This window comes from Mustela erminea, chromosome 6 (genome assembly GCF_009829155.1).
Source record: "Mustela erminea isolate mMusErm1 chromosome 6, mMusErm1.Pri, whole genome shotgun sequence".
NCBI classification, from domain to species: Eukaryota; Metazoa; Chordata; class Mammalia; order Carnivora; family Mustelidae; genus Mustela; species Mustela erminea.
The window spans coordinates 81,814,680-81,834,128 of record NC_045619.1 but is presented as its reverse complement, the minus strand read 5'-3'; the positions used below and the strand labels follow the sequence as shown (position 1 = coordinate 81,834,128).

At 35.6% G+C, this 19,449-nt stretch overlaps 1 protein-coding gene across 1 annotated transcript in view; it reads right to left on the bottom strand.

The window, feature by feature from the left end:
• Window positions 1–19,449, bottom strand: part of ARID2 (AT-rich interaction domain 2) — a 164,814-nt gene that overhangs the window by 14,636 nt on the left and 130,729 nt on the right. The window contains exons 17-18 of the mRNA XM_032347964.1: window positions 1,502–1,640; window positions 1,328–1,413 (exon numbers count right to left, since the gene is read on the bottom strand). Of these exons, the coding sequence (XP_032203855.1) occupies window positions 1,328–1,413; window positions 1,502–1,640 (225 nt within the window). The remainder of the gene's footprint in view (window positions 1–1,327; window positions 1,414–1,501; window positions 1,641–19,449) is intronic.

Sequence of the window (19,449 nt, the reverse complement as noted above, 5' to 3'; positions counted from 1 at the left end):
TATCTATATATAAATACAACTGTTATTGGATGTCAGGTATAAGTGACAAAGATTTTTGACTGATTGTAACTGATATCCCAAGTATCTTTTCCTTCAAATTTAAGCAAAACCAAATATATTCCAACATATTCTTATACACTACATAATACATACAAATTAAGTACGTGGAAATTACAGAAAAATATACTTGGCAGAAAAATGACTTTCCCCTGCCTTTAGGATACAATCCAAACTCATGACTATGGCTTATGAGACTCTCAGCTAATTACTCCTCACTCTTTGAGTCACAGTTTGGATGCATTTTCTATCAGCCTTCCGTGGTCTCCTAGGTTGGTTTACATGGGCTCTTACAGTGTCCTGAGCATCTCCTCATTTTAGTAATGATTATACTAGATAGTAAGAATTACTTCTATCTCTCATTTGATCTCTAGACACTGAATGGCAAAATCTACATTGGTCACATATACCTCATACCACACTTTAGTGTCTAGCACACACTGGATGCTCACTGAATAATAACGGAATGAATGAAGTGTGTGAACAGCTTGTGTTCCCATACTTCTAGTTCTTCTTCCAGAATTTCAGTTCTGTGAAGATCTGAAGACTAGGTCCTGTTCTTAGAATTCTGTATCTCTGGCACAATGCCAAGTACACAGCCATATCTCAATAAATGGGGACAAATTAATATATCTTCACATTTTCAGAGTTAAACATATTATTTATGTTACAGACTCTACAACTAAAGGTCTCAGTTAGACACAGTAGGAGATAAATACTGGGTAAATCCAATAAGGCTTTTATAGGAATCTACACCCAGCTAGAGCTTGAACTACATGCCTTATAAGTATGGGGCTCATGAAATAACAGGTAAATGAACAACCATATGGTAAATGTGATATGTATACAATCATCATACGAAACCCTGGCCTGCCCTCAGAGGACTGGTTGTAGAAGAAATATCTTCGCCATTATCAAATACATACTCAATTACTCTCTCAAAGAACAAAGAACCATATATACATTTACGATTTACAAAGCATTTCTCAAATATCATCTGTCATCACTTCTAATGACTTGTATACAGATTAGAATCAAAATATAGCTACAAAGTCCTAACAGACTATGCGGTCTAGCCAGAATGAAAAGTGCTCAGAGAATTTAGGCAGTAGGAATAGGGTCTCATAACTGGTTAACGGTAGAGCCCAACTAGAACCTAGGTCTCTGGTCACCCAATATGCTAAGCTGTCTTTCACTGGTACTATGTTTTGCCTAGTTTCTTGACTTTTCTTTTTGTATGTGCAATGGGAAGTAAACTCATGGTTCTTACTTGGTAGAAGATTTTTGACTTCCCACTTGTCCTGGTTCATCTTGTTTTAATCCTGCAAGCAGGGCATCTTTTGAACAGTGCTTATCCTTTTTGAGAAAGAGGTAAAAGAATATGCATCAAGATCTTTAATGCAACCAGGTGAGTTACTGACCAAATAGTATGAAGAAAATGTACCTGTAAGTGGGTAATAAAAGAAAACCTCTGTCGCTGAAAAGGTTCACAACCTTCCCAAAGACACTGCCCTGGATATACATCTTTGCCTCCATGTTCAGTTGCTGCATGGTAGAAAACCTGTGAGGGTGTCTGAAACCACCTAAAAAGAACAAAAGTAGTAGAAATTTTCTGGCATTTGCATATATTCTTTAAATCAGAATTTAAATCAGACTTGCTCTCTTAATACAAAAGCCCCAGATCAATATACAGAAATACTAGGCATAATACTATAGGCAAAGCTCACATTCATTTCAATATTTTGAAATTATTTTGAAAACTTCTCTTTATATTTCAAAGTCAAATTATTCAACTATACTGAAGACTTTTGGTAATTTAAGTCTATTATGTTTCATTCTCAATTCCCTACCTTCAATGAAAGTCAGCTAAGAATCTCTTGAAAGTAAATCATGTGTCATTTTAAAACACAAGAGAAAACTATTTTACAAACAAATACCATGTTCTCTTATACTTTTAGAAGCTGCTTAAGCATGTACAAGACCTCATGTTACATATAAAAACTCTAGAATATTAGATCGAACACTCTAAATGCTATAAATTCTGGTAAGTCTGGCTTTTTAGCTGAATTCATATTTTGTTTGTCCTGTTGAAGAATCCACAGCCCTCATTTCTCTAACATCATACCCTACTCATACCTGGGGGCTTAACAACGTACAAATGTCTGAGCAGGTATGTGGCAAGGATACAACCTAAAGAAAGTCAGATACTATTTTCCTTTATTAATTAAAATATATGGCAAATGAAAGAGAATACTGGAATCCAGACAGTAAAAGGCTTCAATTACTAAATAGCAACTCAAATATTTGCATAATCAGTATCTTTAAAGTTTATGGCATAGCTCTTTTAGGACTTGATTATTTTAATGGATATCATAAAAGTATGTCTGTATTTAAACCAGTTCTTGGTGTGCAGTATATATGATAGAAATTTTAAAATAAATTTTAATCAAGAGTAATTGAATACTGAATTATAAAAGACAATGTCAAGAATCATTATACCATTCAAATATATTCTTATACAAATACATACCAAAAGTTTATTATGAAGCTGTCAGGGCTTGGAAAAATCAATAATGTTAAAATGTCTAAACTACCCAAAGTAATCTACAAATTCAATCCCTATCCAAATTCGAATGGCATTTTTTGCAGAAAAAGAACAATCTTAAAGTTTATATGGAAACGCAAAAGATTCAGAATAGCCAAAGAATCTTAAAAACAATAAACCCGGAAGCATCATGCTGCCTGATTTCAAATAATATTACAAAGCCAAAGTAATTAAAACAGTATGGTATTGGCATAAAGAGACACACAGATCAGTGGAACAGTACAGAGCCCAGAAATAAATCCACACATATATGACTGATTAATTTATAACAGAGGAGCCAGAAATATATGTTGGGGAAAGGGGAAAGGAAGTCTCTTCAAAAAATGGTTTTGGGAAAACTCAACGGACACATGCAAAAGAATGAATTGAACAACTATCTTATACCATACACAAAAATTAACTCAAAATGGATAAAAGACTTGAGTGTATGACCTGAAACTATAAAACTCTCAAGAGAAAACAAAGGTGGTAAGCTCTTTGCTATTAGTCTTGGCAATGATTTTTTTGGATTTGATTTGAAAGTAAAGGCAACAAAAGCAAAAATAAACAAGTGGGACTATATCAAACTAAAAGCTTCTGCACAACAAAGGAAACCATCAACAAAAGGAAAAGGTAACCTACTGAATGGGAGAAAGTATTTAAAAATCATGTATCTAGCATGGGATTAATATCCAAAATACATAAAGAACTTATGCAACTCAATAGCAAATAATAAGCAACTCAATTAAAAAATAGCAGAGAATCTGAATAGATACTTTTCCCAAAAAAGACATACAGATAGCCAACAGATACATGAAAAGATGCTCAATGCCACTCATCATCAGGGGAATGGAAATCCAAACAATAAGATATCATCTCACACCTGTCAGAATGGCTAGTATTGAAAAAACAAAACAAAACAAAACAAAAACACACACACACACAAAAAAACAAGAAAGTGACAAGTGTTGGTGAAGATGTAGAGAAAAGGGAACATTTGTGCACTGTTGTTTGGAATGCACACTGGTACAGCCACTGTGGAGAACAGTATGGAAGTTCCTCAAGAAATTAAAACTAGAACTACCATATGATCCAATGAATCTACTTCTGGGTATTTATCTGGAGAAAATGAAAACACTAATTATAAAAGATATATACATCCCGATATTAAATGCTGCATTATTTACAAAAGCTAAGACATGGAAGCAACCTCAGTGTCCACTGATAGATGAATGGATAAAAAAGTTGTGGTATACACATATATAATCGATTACTCAGCTATAAAAAAGAATAAAATCTTGCCATTTGCAACATCATGGATGGACATAGAGGGTATTATGCCAAGTGAAATAAGTCAGAGAAAGACAAATACCATACAATCTCACTTATATGTAGAATCTAAAAAAAAGAAAACCAAAAAGAAACCCCACAAGCTCATAGATAAAGAGACTGGTGGTTATCAGGTGGGGGATGGCGAGTGGACAAAGGGGTAAAGGGAAAAGATACAAACTTTTAGTTTATAAAGTAAGTCATGGGGACGTAAAAAAAAAAAGTGTTTACTGTGTAATTAAAATTATATTTTTAGTTTTGGAATCTCTTTTAATTTTTAGTACAAACAATGCTTTTCATTAATATGAAATAAATATGGCTGGAGCTCTAATAATTGTCACAAGGAGGCACTTCTTATTTTGTTTTTAGTATCTTACCAAAATACTATAAATTATTAATTAAAAGGTAAAGCTGTTTGTACACACACCAAAACCCAAATGTACTACTACCAGTACTGGTCAAAATGATACCTGATTCTAAAATATTTCATAGTACATTAAATGAATTAAGTTTATTTACAACACACAAAATTGATGAATTTACTAGTGACCAAAAAGAGATAAAATTAGTGCTTCTTTAAATCAAATTACTAAACTTATGAAGCTGTATATGTACGGTTTTAAGATCACAGGGATTTTCAAGTGTTCATCACTTCACCTGCCCTGCACAGAGTCTATTATTTCCCTCTTATCTACTACCTGTCCCCTCTATCCTAAGTCTGTTTACTATTTATCTAACTACTCAAGTCATACAAACCATTCATTGACCAGTGAAAGTACAATTACTAGTATAACTAAGAATGGAGCTGGTTGCAATGATCACGTAAGGGTAGTAACAAGTTACAGCTTCCAATTACATTAAATGGAAAATCTGGATTTTTAAAGCTTAAATGCAATCCCAGTGCAAAACAGATAATGAGTTTATAGAATGTTACTGATTTTTTGGAAATGGGATAGGGGAAGAGATAAGCTGGGATGCCACCACTGTATACTAGTGTGTCTAGAACAATTTTCCTTACTACTACCTTTCCATCAATAACCTATCCCAGCCACCTAAAATAAACAACATGTTCATTTAAAGAAACCAGAAAAATTCAAGGGTAGCTAAACCTTTTTTTTTTTTTTTAATTTATTTGACAGACAGATCACAAGTAGGCAGAGAGGCAGGCAGAGAGAGAGAGGAGGAGGAGGCAGGCTCCCTGCTGAGCAGAGAGCCCGATACGGAACTCGATCCCAGGACCCTGAGATCATGACCTGAGCCAAAGGCAGAGGCTTTAACCACTGAGCCACCCAGGCACCCCTCAAGTCTATCTAAATGAAAATAAAAATTCCCTGTGATTTAATTGCCCAGACTGTTAACATTTTCATATATTTCCTTTAAGCTGTACCCTCTGCCGTGTGTATTTGTTTTTACACAAAACGGGGACTGTTACTCATAAAATTTGGTTGCCACAATATGGCTATGCGTACAATTAAAAGAATGCCTTCACTAAGATACTTTTACCTGCTAAAAACCACTGTAATAAAAATACATTCTCTGACATCTCTAACATGAATAGCACATCCCTCCCCTCCAGGGGTGTGGAAGCACAACCACAGGTGGAAGCACTGGACAAATAACATTTCTGAAACTCATTTTATTTACTGGTAATCTATCTTTCAGGGTGGTCATGAGGCTTAAATTTGATACATGTAAAGCCATTTAGCAAATATCAGGCCAACGATAAATGAGAACTATTATCATGATCATTAGTAGTAGTAACAGCAATAGTGGTCCGACTAGTAATCTACTGTCTTTTCACCTTGTCTATCCTACTAATCTCTACCCGGAGACTTCGAATAACTATTCCAAAGTTGCCAAGCCTTGGTAAATAAAGTTTAGTTCACCTCCAAGTTAATGCTCCCGATTATCAAGTGATTCTCATCATTACAACTTACTCTATTAATTTCTGCTCCTCAAAACATTCCCTACAAAACTGCTCCCAACTTTTTCACCTTTGGTTAAACACTAAATTTCAATCTGGTTGTTTCAGAGTTTGTCTTCCCCTATATAGTTTGAGTCTGTAAATTTAAGGATATTGCCATATTGGTTAAGTGTCTGAAAAAAAAAAGGCTTATTCCTGAAAGAATTTAAGTTTATTCTATTAGAGCTGCCTTAACTTCCTTTTCCTCTGTATTAAATTTTCTGTCATTACTCATAGTTCCCCCTACTCTTGGACCTTAAGTAGTCACTATTTCCAGAGTTAATTCCTTCTTGTATATCCTGGAATCTGTTACAAACCTTCATAAACTACCTCCTCTTTTGGTCTTCTGTCTTTTCCTTTCTACTGAACCCTATACCTAAGTGTAATAATATATACGCTACTCCAAATAAAAACAACAGAAACAACACTTTTCCTTTGATCTCATTACTGTCACAAAAAATAGTAAATAGATTTACAATATCTGGCTAAGTAATGATAAATTTAACCAATATTTAATGCATTTATTACAGTAACTATATCTGAGAATTTTTTTTCATCATTGGCCATCTTCCAAAGGTACATATTATTTTCAAATACATCATCAATACAATTTATAATGGCTACTCCTCTGATCTTTACATAAATAGCTATAGCTAAAGTTCAGAATTAGCCTTTACTCCTTTATTTAAATTTCCTTCATCAAATTCCCTTTTCTTTCAGCTGTTGTTTCAACTGAACAAATATTTGCATAAGGCTACTAGATGCAAGTTTGTGGATTCTACGTACTCTAAGCAGCTGCTTAAGGCGACAACACTTTCCACTTGAAAATAAAGCCATTATACAACGGTTATTACTACCACTTTTCCTACCACCAATTTCTTATGCATCATAAACACATGAATAAATGAAGTAAACAAAGCATACTCTTCCTACTACCTTAAAGATTTTATTATTTAAAAGGTTGTTTTTCTTTAATGACTGAAAAGGATTCCATGTTCCTCTTACTTGCCCTCCTGCTGTAAAACCATTTAATTTGACTTAAAACACATGGGATATAGGTTTTTTATTAGGAAAATTCTAGTTTAGAAGATGTGCATTTAAATGTTAATAAAGGCACCTAAATGATAGTACTATACATCAGAAAAGCCTACACTGCAAAGACAGATTTTGAAAAAGCTATATTGTTAATTTAGAACAATTAACTTTTACCTCAACCCCTGACATCTAATTGCTTTACACAGATAACATTGTCTGGCCGAAGAGATACCAAGGGTATGCATTATTTTATATTCAAATGAAATTTAGTAACGAGCTGATAAAATCTGGGGGGAAAAGCCCAAGCCAACAATGATGCTGGCAGGCTTATCCAAATTTTATCACATATCCAATTGTAGAAGTCCAAAATATAAAAACAAAACAAAAAGACAACTAAGTTCATTATTAAAAGAAATTATTTTACTGCCTTAATATGGGACTAAAAATTACAAGTGCCAACTGGACAGCCCCAACCAGTACTGGTGCCCTCTCAAAACTACATACTGCGCTGCTCCAGCCCGCCGTCTGCCATCATCGGTCTAGATTCAAAGCCACAGGTAAGGGCAACTAATGATTGGTTTAGCTGCTGAAAGCAATGGGAGAGTAAGCAAGTATTTGGCTTTTCCCCCTTTTTGGGGGCTTTTGTAGAAAGAGATATGTCCTGCCTTCTAGTAAGACTAAAATTATGGGAAATTATCTCAAATATAGGAAAGGAATTTGGATGGAAGATAGTCAAAACTAAATGTCTTTGGCCCTATCACCTTCCCTTCTAATAATTAATAATATTATAATATAAATAGTAGTAGTAGTAATAATAATTAATAGAGGAAAGGGTTTCTGTTTTTGCTATTTGATCCTCTAGCCCCAGCTCCTACTAACCTACTGGTCTGTGAAGTAGTCATACATTTTATACACCAAAGTAGGAAATATATTCTCAGGAATCTTGTTTAAATAAATATGCTTTTGAAATCTGTACCCTCCACCAAAATTTTAATCACATATGAAAGTAGTATAGAAGTACATATGCACAATTTAGGCATTTCAATAAATATGTTATACTTAATTAAACATAAGCTTGGAGATAAAATAAAAATGAATGAATGATGATGTGTGTACTTGTCTGTTTTTAATGAGACAAATAAGGCATACAAATGAATCTGTACAAATGAATTTGAGCCTGGATACTCACACGGACTCCTTGAAAGATATGGCTGTATATCACTTCACACTCTTCCTGACAAAGCTACTCACAGCATAAAGTACCTTCTGACCTGAACTTCTTCCTTTTGCTTCTTTCTTACTCTGCATTTCGTATATTCACAAACAACATCTTCTCTGATTTCTATGATGGCTCGTTGTTAAAGGTATAATTATCCCCACTTTACTGCTAAGGAAAACAAGCTTTCAAAGGAGTAACTTTCCAGAGCATACAACTATGTGGCAAAAGCTGGGATTTGAGACCAGATATGTCCAAAGACCTAACTTTTTTCCTACTCTACTATAATACATGATTGTTTACTTGGATAATATGCATAAGTTTATACCTACATAAAAACTGAAGTATATTTTTACATCCAGTATCTATGATGCTATAAATTTTTTCTTATTTTTAATACTGGCAAATTCTTTTTTTTTTTTTTTTTAAATTTTTTTTTAAATTTAATTTATTTATCAGAGAGAGAGAAGGGGAGAGAGAGGGCACAGGCAGACAGAATGGCAGGCAGAGGCAGAGGGAGAAGCAGGCTCCCCGCTGAGCTAGGAGCCCGATGTGGGACTCGATCCCAGGACGCTGGGATCATGACCTGAGCCGAAGGCAGCTGCTTAACCAACTGAGCCACCCAGGCGTCCCAATACTGGCAAATTCTAAAAGCACAGTAGGTTTAAGAGCCCAGCATTGGTACATAATTTTCTTATTCTGTGAATAATTTCTAAGGAATAAGGCTATTAGTAAAATGCAGGCTAGATTCTCACCTTAGTAAATTCTTTTCCCCAATAGTTTAAGTAATTCTAAAAAGGCCTTCAACACTATTTGGCAAATTTCATATATATGGTATATATATATATGTATAACTATGCATATATGTGTATATAAATATGTATAACAGTGACTAGTAGGAATACGTAAAAAAAAAGGTAAGTATATATATCTATATATAGATACACACACACACACATACATATATATATATACACACTTTTGGTTTTGGGTACCATCTTTATTCATTTATTTAAGATTTTATTTATTTATTTGACAGGCAGAGATTACAAGTAGGCAGAGAGGCAGGCAGAGAGAGAAAGGAGGAAGCAGGCTCCCTGCTGAGCACAGAGCCCGATGCGGGGCTCGATCCCAGGACTCTGGGATCATGACCTGAGCCGAAGGCAGAGGCTTTAATTCACTGAGCCACTCAGGTGCCCCTGGGTACCATCTTTAAATACTCTTTGGTATCCAGTGTTTGGAAGAATGAAGTAAAATAGAAAGTTCTACCATCAGCTGTGGAAGGAATTAGAGCTTTTCCTAATAATACATTTTTATGCATCAGTAGTAAAGGCCCAAGGAATATACCTCAAGCTAATGCTACTAAAAGGTATTACATAAAATTTATCTTACATTTATTAAGGCTTATTAGTTCAAACTTTAAGTATCATAATATTAACAAAATATCGATTGATTCTATAGCTTTCACGTAAAATCTTTTATAAATGTAGGAACTGCAAGGTGACGAGCTGTTACCTTCAGTTGAAAAAATAAGATGCCAACAGGCTAGGTCAGCAAAGCACTGTTGACTATAAAATCAAGCCAAACTTCTTTAACTTAACTTGCTCAACAAATATTAATTAAAAGCCCTTTATGTGCCAGACATTGTGCTAATATGATAAAAACTCCAGGATGCAAAACATTAACCCTCTGAAGATACCTTCTGGTCTTATGGCCACAAAATTTAGACAGAAGATGCTATAAAATGAATTCCAAACGGTCAAGTAATCTAATTACTGAATTCATTTCAACATAAACTGGCAATTTAACTAGAATTAAGCATTCACTGATGTATCATGAATTATAAATTTCTACTCTGGATATCTTACTCTATATCAAGTATTTCCAAATCCTTCAAAATAATTATATATCATGCTCAACTAATCTTTAGAAACTTCTTTACCTTAAGCCAAAATGTTTTACCTTAAACCAAAACTGCCATCAGTTTTTGTTAAATATTTTAATTTTTTTCATTTAACTCCTTAAACTGACTACATTATTTCTGAAATTTCAATAACTAGAAGAAATTAAAGATTTACCACGGATTCTGGATGATACTTCTGTAAGAAGTAAAAGCACCTTTACAGAGAATACAAATTCTAGTTTTCATTCATTGGTCACATACAGTGAGGCTGATATTTCCTGTTGTTCTCTGTTATTTCCCATGAGACGAATGATTATTCAAATCTCATCCTGATGCAAAAGTATCTTTAAGGATTATATAGTAGGAGTAAGGAAACCTTATGTTAGAATCTTTAGGAGGAACTACAACTACAAAAGGTTCAGTAGGAACCCAGTAGCTTGAACCTCAGCATCACTTGAGGAGATTCCTAGGTGGTCCAGGGAATATAAAATTTATTAGAGCAAATAAAAGTCCCCAGTTTCTACAGAGAACAGCTTCCACATTGGAAACGTTTACTGAGTTCTTCTAAATTCTGTTTGACTCTCTAATGATACAACTCTAAATATAAACATGATATAGATTATATTTTTCCCAAAGGAAAATAATTTTTGTCTTTTCCATAATAGTTATTAGCCAGATATCAATGAGAAATGATGTATTCTTAAAAAGTGGCTTTCAGGGACACCTGGGTGGCTCGGTCAGCTGGGTGTCTGCCTTTGCTTCAGGTCATGATCCCAGGGTCCTGGGATTGAGTCCTGCACTGGGCTCCCTGCTCAGTGGGGAGCTTTTTTCTCCCTCTGTCTGCTCTGCCTGCTCTGCCTGCTGCTTCCCCTGCTTGGGCTCGTTCTCTAGCAAATAAATAAATAAATTCTTCAAAAACCAACCAAAAACAAACAAAAGTGGCTTTCAATGGTCTTTCATAGCAGCAGAACCATTTTTTCAAACAAAATAGGTCTTAGAGTCTTTATACATAAAGTAAAAGGCAGAGACACTATGATTAAAGATAAGTTGGAGGTCTCTCTCAAATGTCCCTTTTATCCCTACATTGCTTATTCAAAGAACACTGTGGACAAGAAACAGTACTAAAAACAATGAATGTAAATTCTTGGCTTACCAGAGTCACTGAATCCTTTCCTCTTAAATGCACAGAATTAAAAGAGCAGTTCATGGGTATTTTTTTATTATAGAGAATTTTTTGGGTCCCATTTCTTAAACAAGGATCAAACACAAAACATAATCACATATATTTACATATTTCATATTTCAGTTATAAACTAATAGTCCACATCATGCTGATGATATAAAAACAAGAATAAATATAAGGACAAGTATCTTCCAAGTTTTTGCTCAGACATATGACCTTAGAAGTTGTCACTGCCATCCTCAGAACAAGAAAAAAGTTGAACTGAAAATTACCAATTCTTCCTAAATCCAGCAGAGAACTGAGGTCACAAGGCAAACTGCCTCCCTGAAACACTGGAGATAGTCGAATGTAGAGAATCACAAATAACTCCAGAGTCAGTAACCGGTAGGAATACTTAAGCAGAGATCGAAGAATTGATGGGAGGTCTAGTATGGGTTATCTTGGAAGATAAAAACTCTGACTGGGGTTGGGGGTGGGAGTAGGGCTTTGCCGCTGCCCACGCTTTTGTGAGTTTAACCTCCAGGAATTTTACCAGGGTCCTAAGGTAAAGACTGGAGGAAAACTTAGGGCTTTCTAGCATTGGGAGAGTGAAGGCAGTCAATTTTAAATATGCCCAGAGTGTTCTTTTCTCCTTACCAAGGGCCTTCCCTCAAGGAAAATTACTAATGCCTTATCTGGACTAGGGGAAGGAGAATTCGATAACTTGAGCCCTCCAGATTCCCTGTCTCACATAAGGGGAGAAAAATAAAGAAAATAAAAGAAACTCTTCTTGGGGCACCTGGGTGGCTCAGTGGGTTGGGTCTCTGCCTTCAGCTCGGGTTATGGTCTCGGGGTTCTGGGATCAGCCCCACTTCGGGCTCTCTGCTCAGCGGGGAGCCTGCTTCCTCCTCTCTCTCTCTCTCTGCCTGCCTCTCTGCCTACTTGTGATCTGTCTCTTGCTCTCTGTCAAATAAATTAATAAAATCTAAAAAAAAAACTCTTCTTAAAGTCACAGCCCTTAGATTCAGCCCACTAAAACAAGTTAGATTTAATCATGAGATGATAGAATGCTTCTCATCTACAATACCTTACCACCACATCAACAAGGCTCCTATGTGATAACAGAGGATTACAACCAAGAGAGTTGTAAGATACAGACTCTATTTAAAAATGAGCTTCAGGGGGCGCCTGGGTGGCTCAGTGGGTTAAGCTGCTGCCTTCGGCTCAGGTCATGATCTCAGGGTCCTGGGATCGAGTGCCGCATCGGGCTCTCTGCTCAGCAGGGAGCCTGCTTCCTCCTCTCTCTCTCTCCCTGCCTCTGCCTACTTGTGATCTCTCTCTCTCTGTCAAATAAATAAATAAATAAAATCTTAAAAAAAAAAAAAAAAAAGAGCTTCAGGGTGTCTGCGTGGCTCAGATGGTTGAACATGCGACTCTTTGTTTTGGCTGGGGTCATGATCTTATGGGTCTTGAGATCAAGCCCTGCATGGGGCTTTGTGCTCAGCGGGGAGTCTGCTTGAGATTCCCTTCCTCCTCCCCTCACCCCATATGTGCTAAAATAAAATAAATAAATCTTAAAAAGTGAGCTTCCAACAAAACAAAGATAACGGGGGAGTGGGACATAAAGGACACTAGAAGAAACTGAAGCCTCTGACACCTACAGCTACAGCAAACATTAAACGCTGCATAATTCCTAAGCAAAAACTTAACACTGAAGGTCTCTTTGCCTCAGTTCTCATTAACTGATAGAACTTATCAGGCTTTCAAAAAAAGTTACAAAGCATGCTAAATGCAAAAACAAAACAAAAAACAAAAACAAACCCAAAAATCAACCAGAAACCAAACACCAAAACCTAACAACAAATCCAAACCAGTCTGAAGAAACAAAGCATGCATGAGAACCAAACACAGATAATGGCAGAGACTTTGGAATTACCACACTGCAGACTTAACACAATTATGATTAATATGCTAAGGCTCTAATGGACAAAGTGGCAACATGAAAGAAGATATGGGTAAAGTAAGCAGAGAAATGGAGATGCTAAGAATCAAAAAGAAATGCTAGAGGGACACCTGGGTGGCTCAGTCGGTTAAGCGTCTGCCCTTGGCTCGTGTCATGATCCTGGGGTCCTGGGATTAAGCCTCGCATTGCGTTCCCTGCTCAGCGGGAGCCTGCTTCTCCCTCTGCCTGCTGCCCCCTCTGCTTGTGCTCTCTGACAAATGAATAAATAAAATCTTAAAAAAAAATTCTAGAAATATGGGGCGCCTGGGTGGCTTAGTGGGTTAAGGCCACTGCCTTCGGCTCAGGTCATGATCCCAGGGTCCTGGGATCAAGCCCCACGTCGGGCTTCCTGCTCAGTGGGAAGCCTGCTTTCTCCTCTCTCTCTGCCTGCCTCTCTGCCTACTTGTGATCTCTGCCTGTCAAATAAATAAATAAAATCTTTAAAAAAAAATTCTAGAAATAAAAAAACACTGTAACAGAAATAAAGAATGTCTTTGAGGAATGGCTGGCTCAGTGGGTGAAACATGTAACTTGATATCATTCTCATAGGTTTGAGTCCTGTGTTGGGTGTAGAGATTACTTGAACAATAAAATCTTAGGGACAGCTGGGCGGCTCAGTCAGTTAAGTGTCTGCCTTCAGCTCAGGTCATGAACCCAGAGTCCTGGGATCAAGTCCTACTTCGGTCTCCTTTTCAGCAGGGAGCCTGCTTCTCCCTCTGCCTGCTCTCTCCGCAGCTCTCCCTGTTTCTGTTCTCTCTCTCTCTGACAGATAAATAAATAAAATATTTTTAAAAATTAAAAAAAAAAAAAAAATCTTAGGGGCGCCTGGGTGGCTCAGTCGTTGGGTGTCTGCCTTCGGCTCGGGTCATGATCCCAAAGTTCTGGGATTGAGCCCTGCATCGGGCTCCTTGCTCAGTGGAAGCCTGCTTCTGCCTCTCACTCCCCCTGCTTGTGTTCCCTCTCTCGTTGTGTCTTTCCCTGTCAAATGGACAAATAAAATCTTTAAATAAATAAATAAATAAATAATAAAATAAAATAAAGCTTTAAAAAAAAATGCCTTTCGATGAGACCATCAATAGACTGGATGTTGCCAAGAAAAGAATCAGCGAGCTTAAATTTGTATGAGTAGAAACTTCCCAAACTGAAGAACAAAGAGAAAAAAAAAAGGAAACATATTCAAGAACTAGAAACAATTACAAAAGGTCTGACATATGTGTAACGGAAATACCAGAAAGAGGAAAGAGATAAAGTGGAAGAAATATTTGAACAGAGAATGGCTGAGAATGTTCCAAAATTAATGACACACACCAAACCACAGATCTAGGAAACTCAGAGAATACCAAATAGGATAAATGTAAAACAAACAAACAAACAAAAAAACACCACTTAGATATATTATATTCAAATAGCTAAAAACCAAAGACAAAAAGTCTTGAAAATAGCTGGAGGGAAAAGAACAAACACAAAAACCTTACTGATAGCACAACACTGGATTACACTGGAGGTCTCTTAAGAAACCATGTAAGCAAGAAGAGTAGAATGAAGATTTTAAAGTTAAAAGAAAAAAAAATTATGTCCACAAAATTGTTTCAAAAGTGAAGAAAAAATATTTTTTCAGATTAAAAACTGAGGGTATATTTGTACAATAGATCTGCCTTATAAGAAATGTTAAAAGAGATTCTTCATAGAGAAGAAAAATGGTGGAGGTCAGAAACTTATAAAGAAAGGAAGGGTAGGGGCGCCTGGGTGGCTCAGTGGGTTGGGCCGCTGCCTTCGGCTCGGGTCATGATCTCGGGGTCCTGGGATCAAGTCCCGCATCGGGCTCTCTGCTCAGCAGGGAGCCTGCTTCCCTCTCTCTCTGCCTGCCTCTCTGTCTACTGTGATCTCTCTGTCAAATAAATAAATCAAATCTTAAAAAAAAAAAAAAAAAAAAAAGAAAGGAAGGGTACAGGAGGAGAAAAATGGAAGCAGAATGAAATATTTTACTTTTCTTATTTTGAACTGAACTGAACTGATAAATGTTCAGAGTAACAGCAACAATGTATTTGGTGATTAAATCTTTTGGATAAGTGAAATGAATGACAGCACAGTATAAGGACACGAGGGAAGAAGTAAGAATACTTCATTACAAGGTACCTGTACACATGAAACAGTATATTGCTGTTTGAAAGCAAACTAGATTAGGCGTAAATATGTATTTCAAACTCCAGAACCACAAGAAGTTTTTAGAAGTAGTATAACTGATATGCTAAATAACTCAACTAAAACCAAAGAAAGTAAAACATGAAAAGATACAAAACACAAGTGAACTGAATAGAAAACATTTATAAATATGATAAATATTAATGCAACTGTACCAATAATCGTTTTAAATGTGAATGATCTAAACATAAAGAGACTGGCAGAGTAGATAAACAAAATGAAACCCAACTGTGTGTGGTGAGATATAAAAACACAGATTATAAAAGTGATGGAGGTGGTTGGGGATGAACAAAATAGATGAAGGGGATTAAAAAGAACAAACTTCCAGTTCTAAAATAAGTAAGTCATGGGGATGAAAAGTACAGCACAGGGAGTACAATCAATAATACTGTAATAGCTTTGTATGATAACACATGGTAACTAAACTTAGCATAGTGAATACATTGCATAATGTATATAATTGTCAAGTGGCTAAGTTGTACACCTGAAACAATATAACACTGTACGCCAACTACACTTGAATTAAAAAAAAATTTTTAAAGGCAGTTAGCAAAAGTTAAAGGATTGACTTATATGAGGAAAACCTGGGGGGGGGGAAGAAGAGAATATCATATTCAAAGTTGACAGTTGGGGACCAATAATATTAGTTTGAACATTAAAATCCATTTTATATTACATCCTGCTCCCCAAAATAAAAGGATGGTGAAAGATATACCACACCAACTGTAACAAAAAGAAAGCTGGAGTAACTATACTAATGTCAGACAAAGCAGACTACAGAGTACGGTTACTATCAGAAATAAAGAGGAACATTACATAATGATAAGGAGGTCAATTCTTTATAAAGACATACAATTCTTAAGGTCTGCATTCCTAACACAAAGCATCAAAATATGAGCAAAATCTGACAGAACTGTAAGAAGAAAAAGACAAATCCACTAATTATACTTGGAAACTTAGCACAACTCTATCAGCGAATGACAGATCCAGCAGGCAGAAAATCAGTAAGGATGTATTTGAACTAAAGAGCACCATCAATCAATTGGATCTAACTGACATTTGTATAATACTTTAACATCAACAGAAAATACATTCTTCTCATGCTCACATGGAATGTTTACCAAGATAGACTACATTCCAGGACATGAAATACACCTTAAATTTAAAAGAGAAATCATATAAAGTATGCTCTCAGATTATAAAGTAATTAAGCTAAAAATCACTAACAAAAAGATGGGGGGGCTACCCCAAAATATTTGGGAATTAAACAACACACTTCTAAAATATTTTGAACCAAATGATAATGAAATTATAACTTATCAAATTTGTGGGATATAGCTAAGGCAGTATACAGAGGGAAAGTTATAGCATGAAATGTATATATTAAAAAAGATCTAAAATCAGTAATCTAAGCTTCCACCTTAGAAAACTAGAAAAGGAACAATATAAAAATAGAAAAAAATATTTAAAAAATGTTAAAAATAAAAATATAAAAAAATAAAAAATAAAGTAGAAATCAATGAAATGACAATAGGAAATCAAAAGAGAAAATCAACAAAACCAAAAACTGGTTGTTTTAAAAGATCAATAAAGTAGATAAACCTCCAGCTAGCTTAACCAAGAGAAAGAATGAGAAATGACACAAATTATTAATTCCAGAAATGAAAGCTTCTTCCATTGCTACTGAGCCTATGAACATTAAAAGGATAATAAATGTTATAAATAACTCTATGCCACAAATTTGGTAATTTATGAAATGAATGGGTCAATTCTCTAAAAGACACAATCTGCTAAAACTCACACAAGAAGAATAATTTGAACAAGCCTTAACTATTGAAAAAACTGAACCAATGATTTATGGTTTCACTGGTGAATTCTACCAAACTTTAAAGGAAGAAATGATACCAATTCTCTGTAATCTCTACCAGAAAACAGAAGGAGAGAACATTTCCTAATTTATTACATAAGACCAGCATTACCCTAATACCAAAACCATACATAAAAAGTCAGAAAAACTACAGACCAGTAACCCTTGTGAACACAGGTGTAAAAATCCTCAAAAGAGGCACTTGGGTAGCTAAGGCAGTTAAGTGCCTGACTCTTGATCTCAGCTCAGGTCTTGATTTCAGGGTCATGAGTTCAAGCCCTGTATTGGGCTCTACACTGTAAGGCCCACTTTAAAAAAAAAAAAAAAAAAAAGATGCCTGGATGGCTCAGTCTAGGTTAAGTGTCTGCCTTCGGTCCCAATGTCCCAGGATGGAGTCCCGCATTGGGCTCCTTGCTCATGGGGAGCCTGCTTCTCCCTCTACCTGTTGCCCCTGTTTGTGCTCTCTCTTATTCTCTGACAAAACAAATAAAATCTTAAAAAAAAAAAAAGATAAAAGAAAATAAATCCTCAAGAAAAATATTAGCAAATCCAGTCAAATAACATTAAAAAAAACTATATACCAACAAAAAATGAAGGACGCACTATGTCATTGTGTGCCCCTACCCTGCTGCTCTATCTCCCACTTTGCTGAGCCGCTTAGGCCAAATGTAAAAACACTAAATAAATACCTTAGGATAAGATGAAAAATATACATATTTAACTTTTTCACTGCATATGCAAAGCTGATTCAAGATTCAAAAATTAACTGATGCAATCCATTACATCAACCGGCTAAAGGAGGAAAATCGTATGATCACATAAACAGATGCAGAAGAAAGGAAAGATATGACAAAATCTAACACGTATATATTACTAAAAACTCAGCAAAAAACCCAATTAAAAAACAGGTTAAATCTGGATACCCTACCAAAGAAGATATTCAGGTGGTAAATAAGTAAATGAAAAGATGCTCAACATCTTTTGTTACCGGGGAAATACAAGTTAAAATAACATAGATATGAAGGCACATCTATTAGAGGGATTAAAATCTAAAAAACTGACAATACTGAATAGTGATAAGGATGTGGAGGAGCAGGAACTCTCATTCATTCATTGACGGTGAAAAATACAAAACAGTACAGCTACTCTGAAAAATAGTTTGGCAGTTTCTTACAATGCCAAATATAGTCATACCATACAATCAAGTAATTGTAACCCTAGAAATCTGCCTAAATGAGTTAAAAATCATTTCCATACGGGGTGCCTGGCTAGCTCAGTCGGTGGAGCATGTGACTCTTCATCTCAGGGTTGCGAGTTCAAGCACCATGTTCTGTGCAAAGCTTACTTTAAAAAAAAGAAAAAGTTATGTCTACACAAAACTAAACACAAACACTTATAGCAACTTCTTAACTGCCAAAAACCAGAAGCAATCAAAATGTCCTTTGATAGGTAATAGACTGGTGCATCCATACGATGGAATTATTATTAATCAGCAATAAATAGAAATGAGCAATCATAGGGAACCTTAAAATTTCTATTTTTGGTGAAAGAAGCCAGTCTGAAAAGACTATGCACTGTGTGATCCAACTTTATAACATTTTGGGCAAAAGCAAAACTATAGAGATAGTAAGAAAATCAGTAGTTGCCAGGGGCACAGAAGTGGGGGAGACGGGAGGCAGTAAAGAGAGATGAACAGATCAAACTAGGCATTTCAGTGTGGTAAAACTATTCTGTAGAATACTGTAAAGATGAATATGTGACATTATGCACTGTCAAAATCCACACAACTGTATAGCACAAAGAGTGAATCCTCATGTAAACTATGGATTTTAGCTAATAGTAAGGTATAAATGTTACTCAACAATCTTAACATACACATCACACTAACACAAGATGTTAGTACTAGGGAAACTGCAACGAAGAGGGAATACATGGGAACTCTCTGCACTATCTGCTCAACTTTTCTATAAACCTAAAACTGCTCTAAAATATAGTTTACTAATTTTTTTAAACGATAAGGATGCATATTATCACAACTATTATATAACTATTCTGGGAATGTAAGATATTATAATTGGATAAGAGGACATAAAGGAAAAAAACAACCAGTTGAAAAATATAATAGAAGT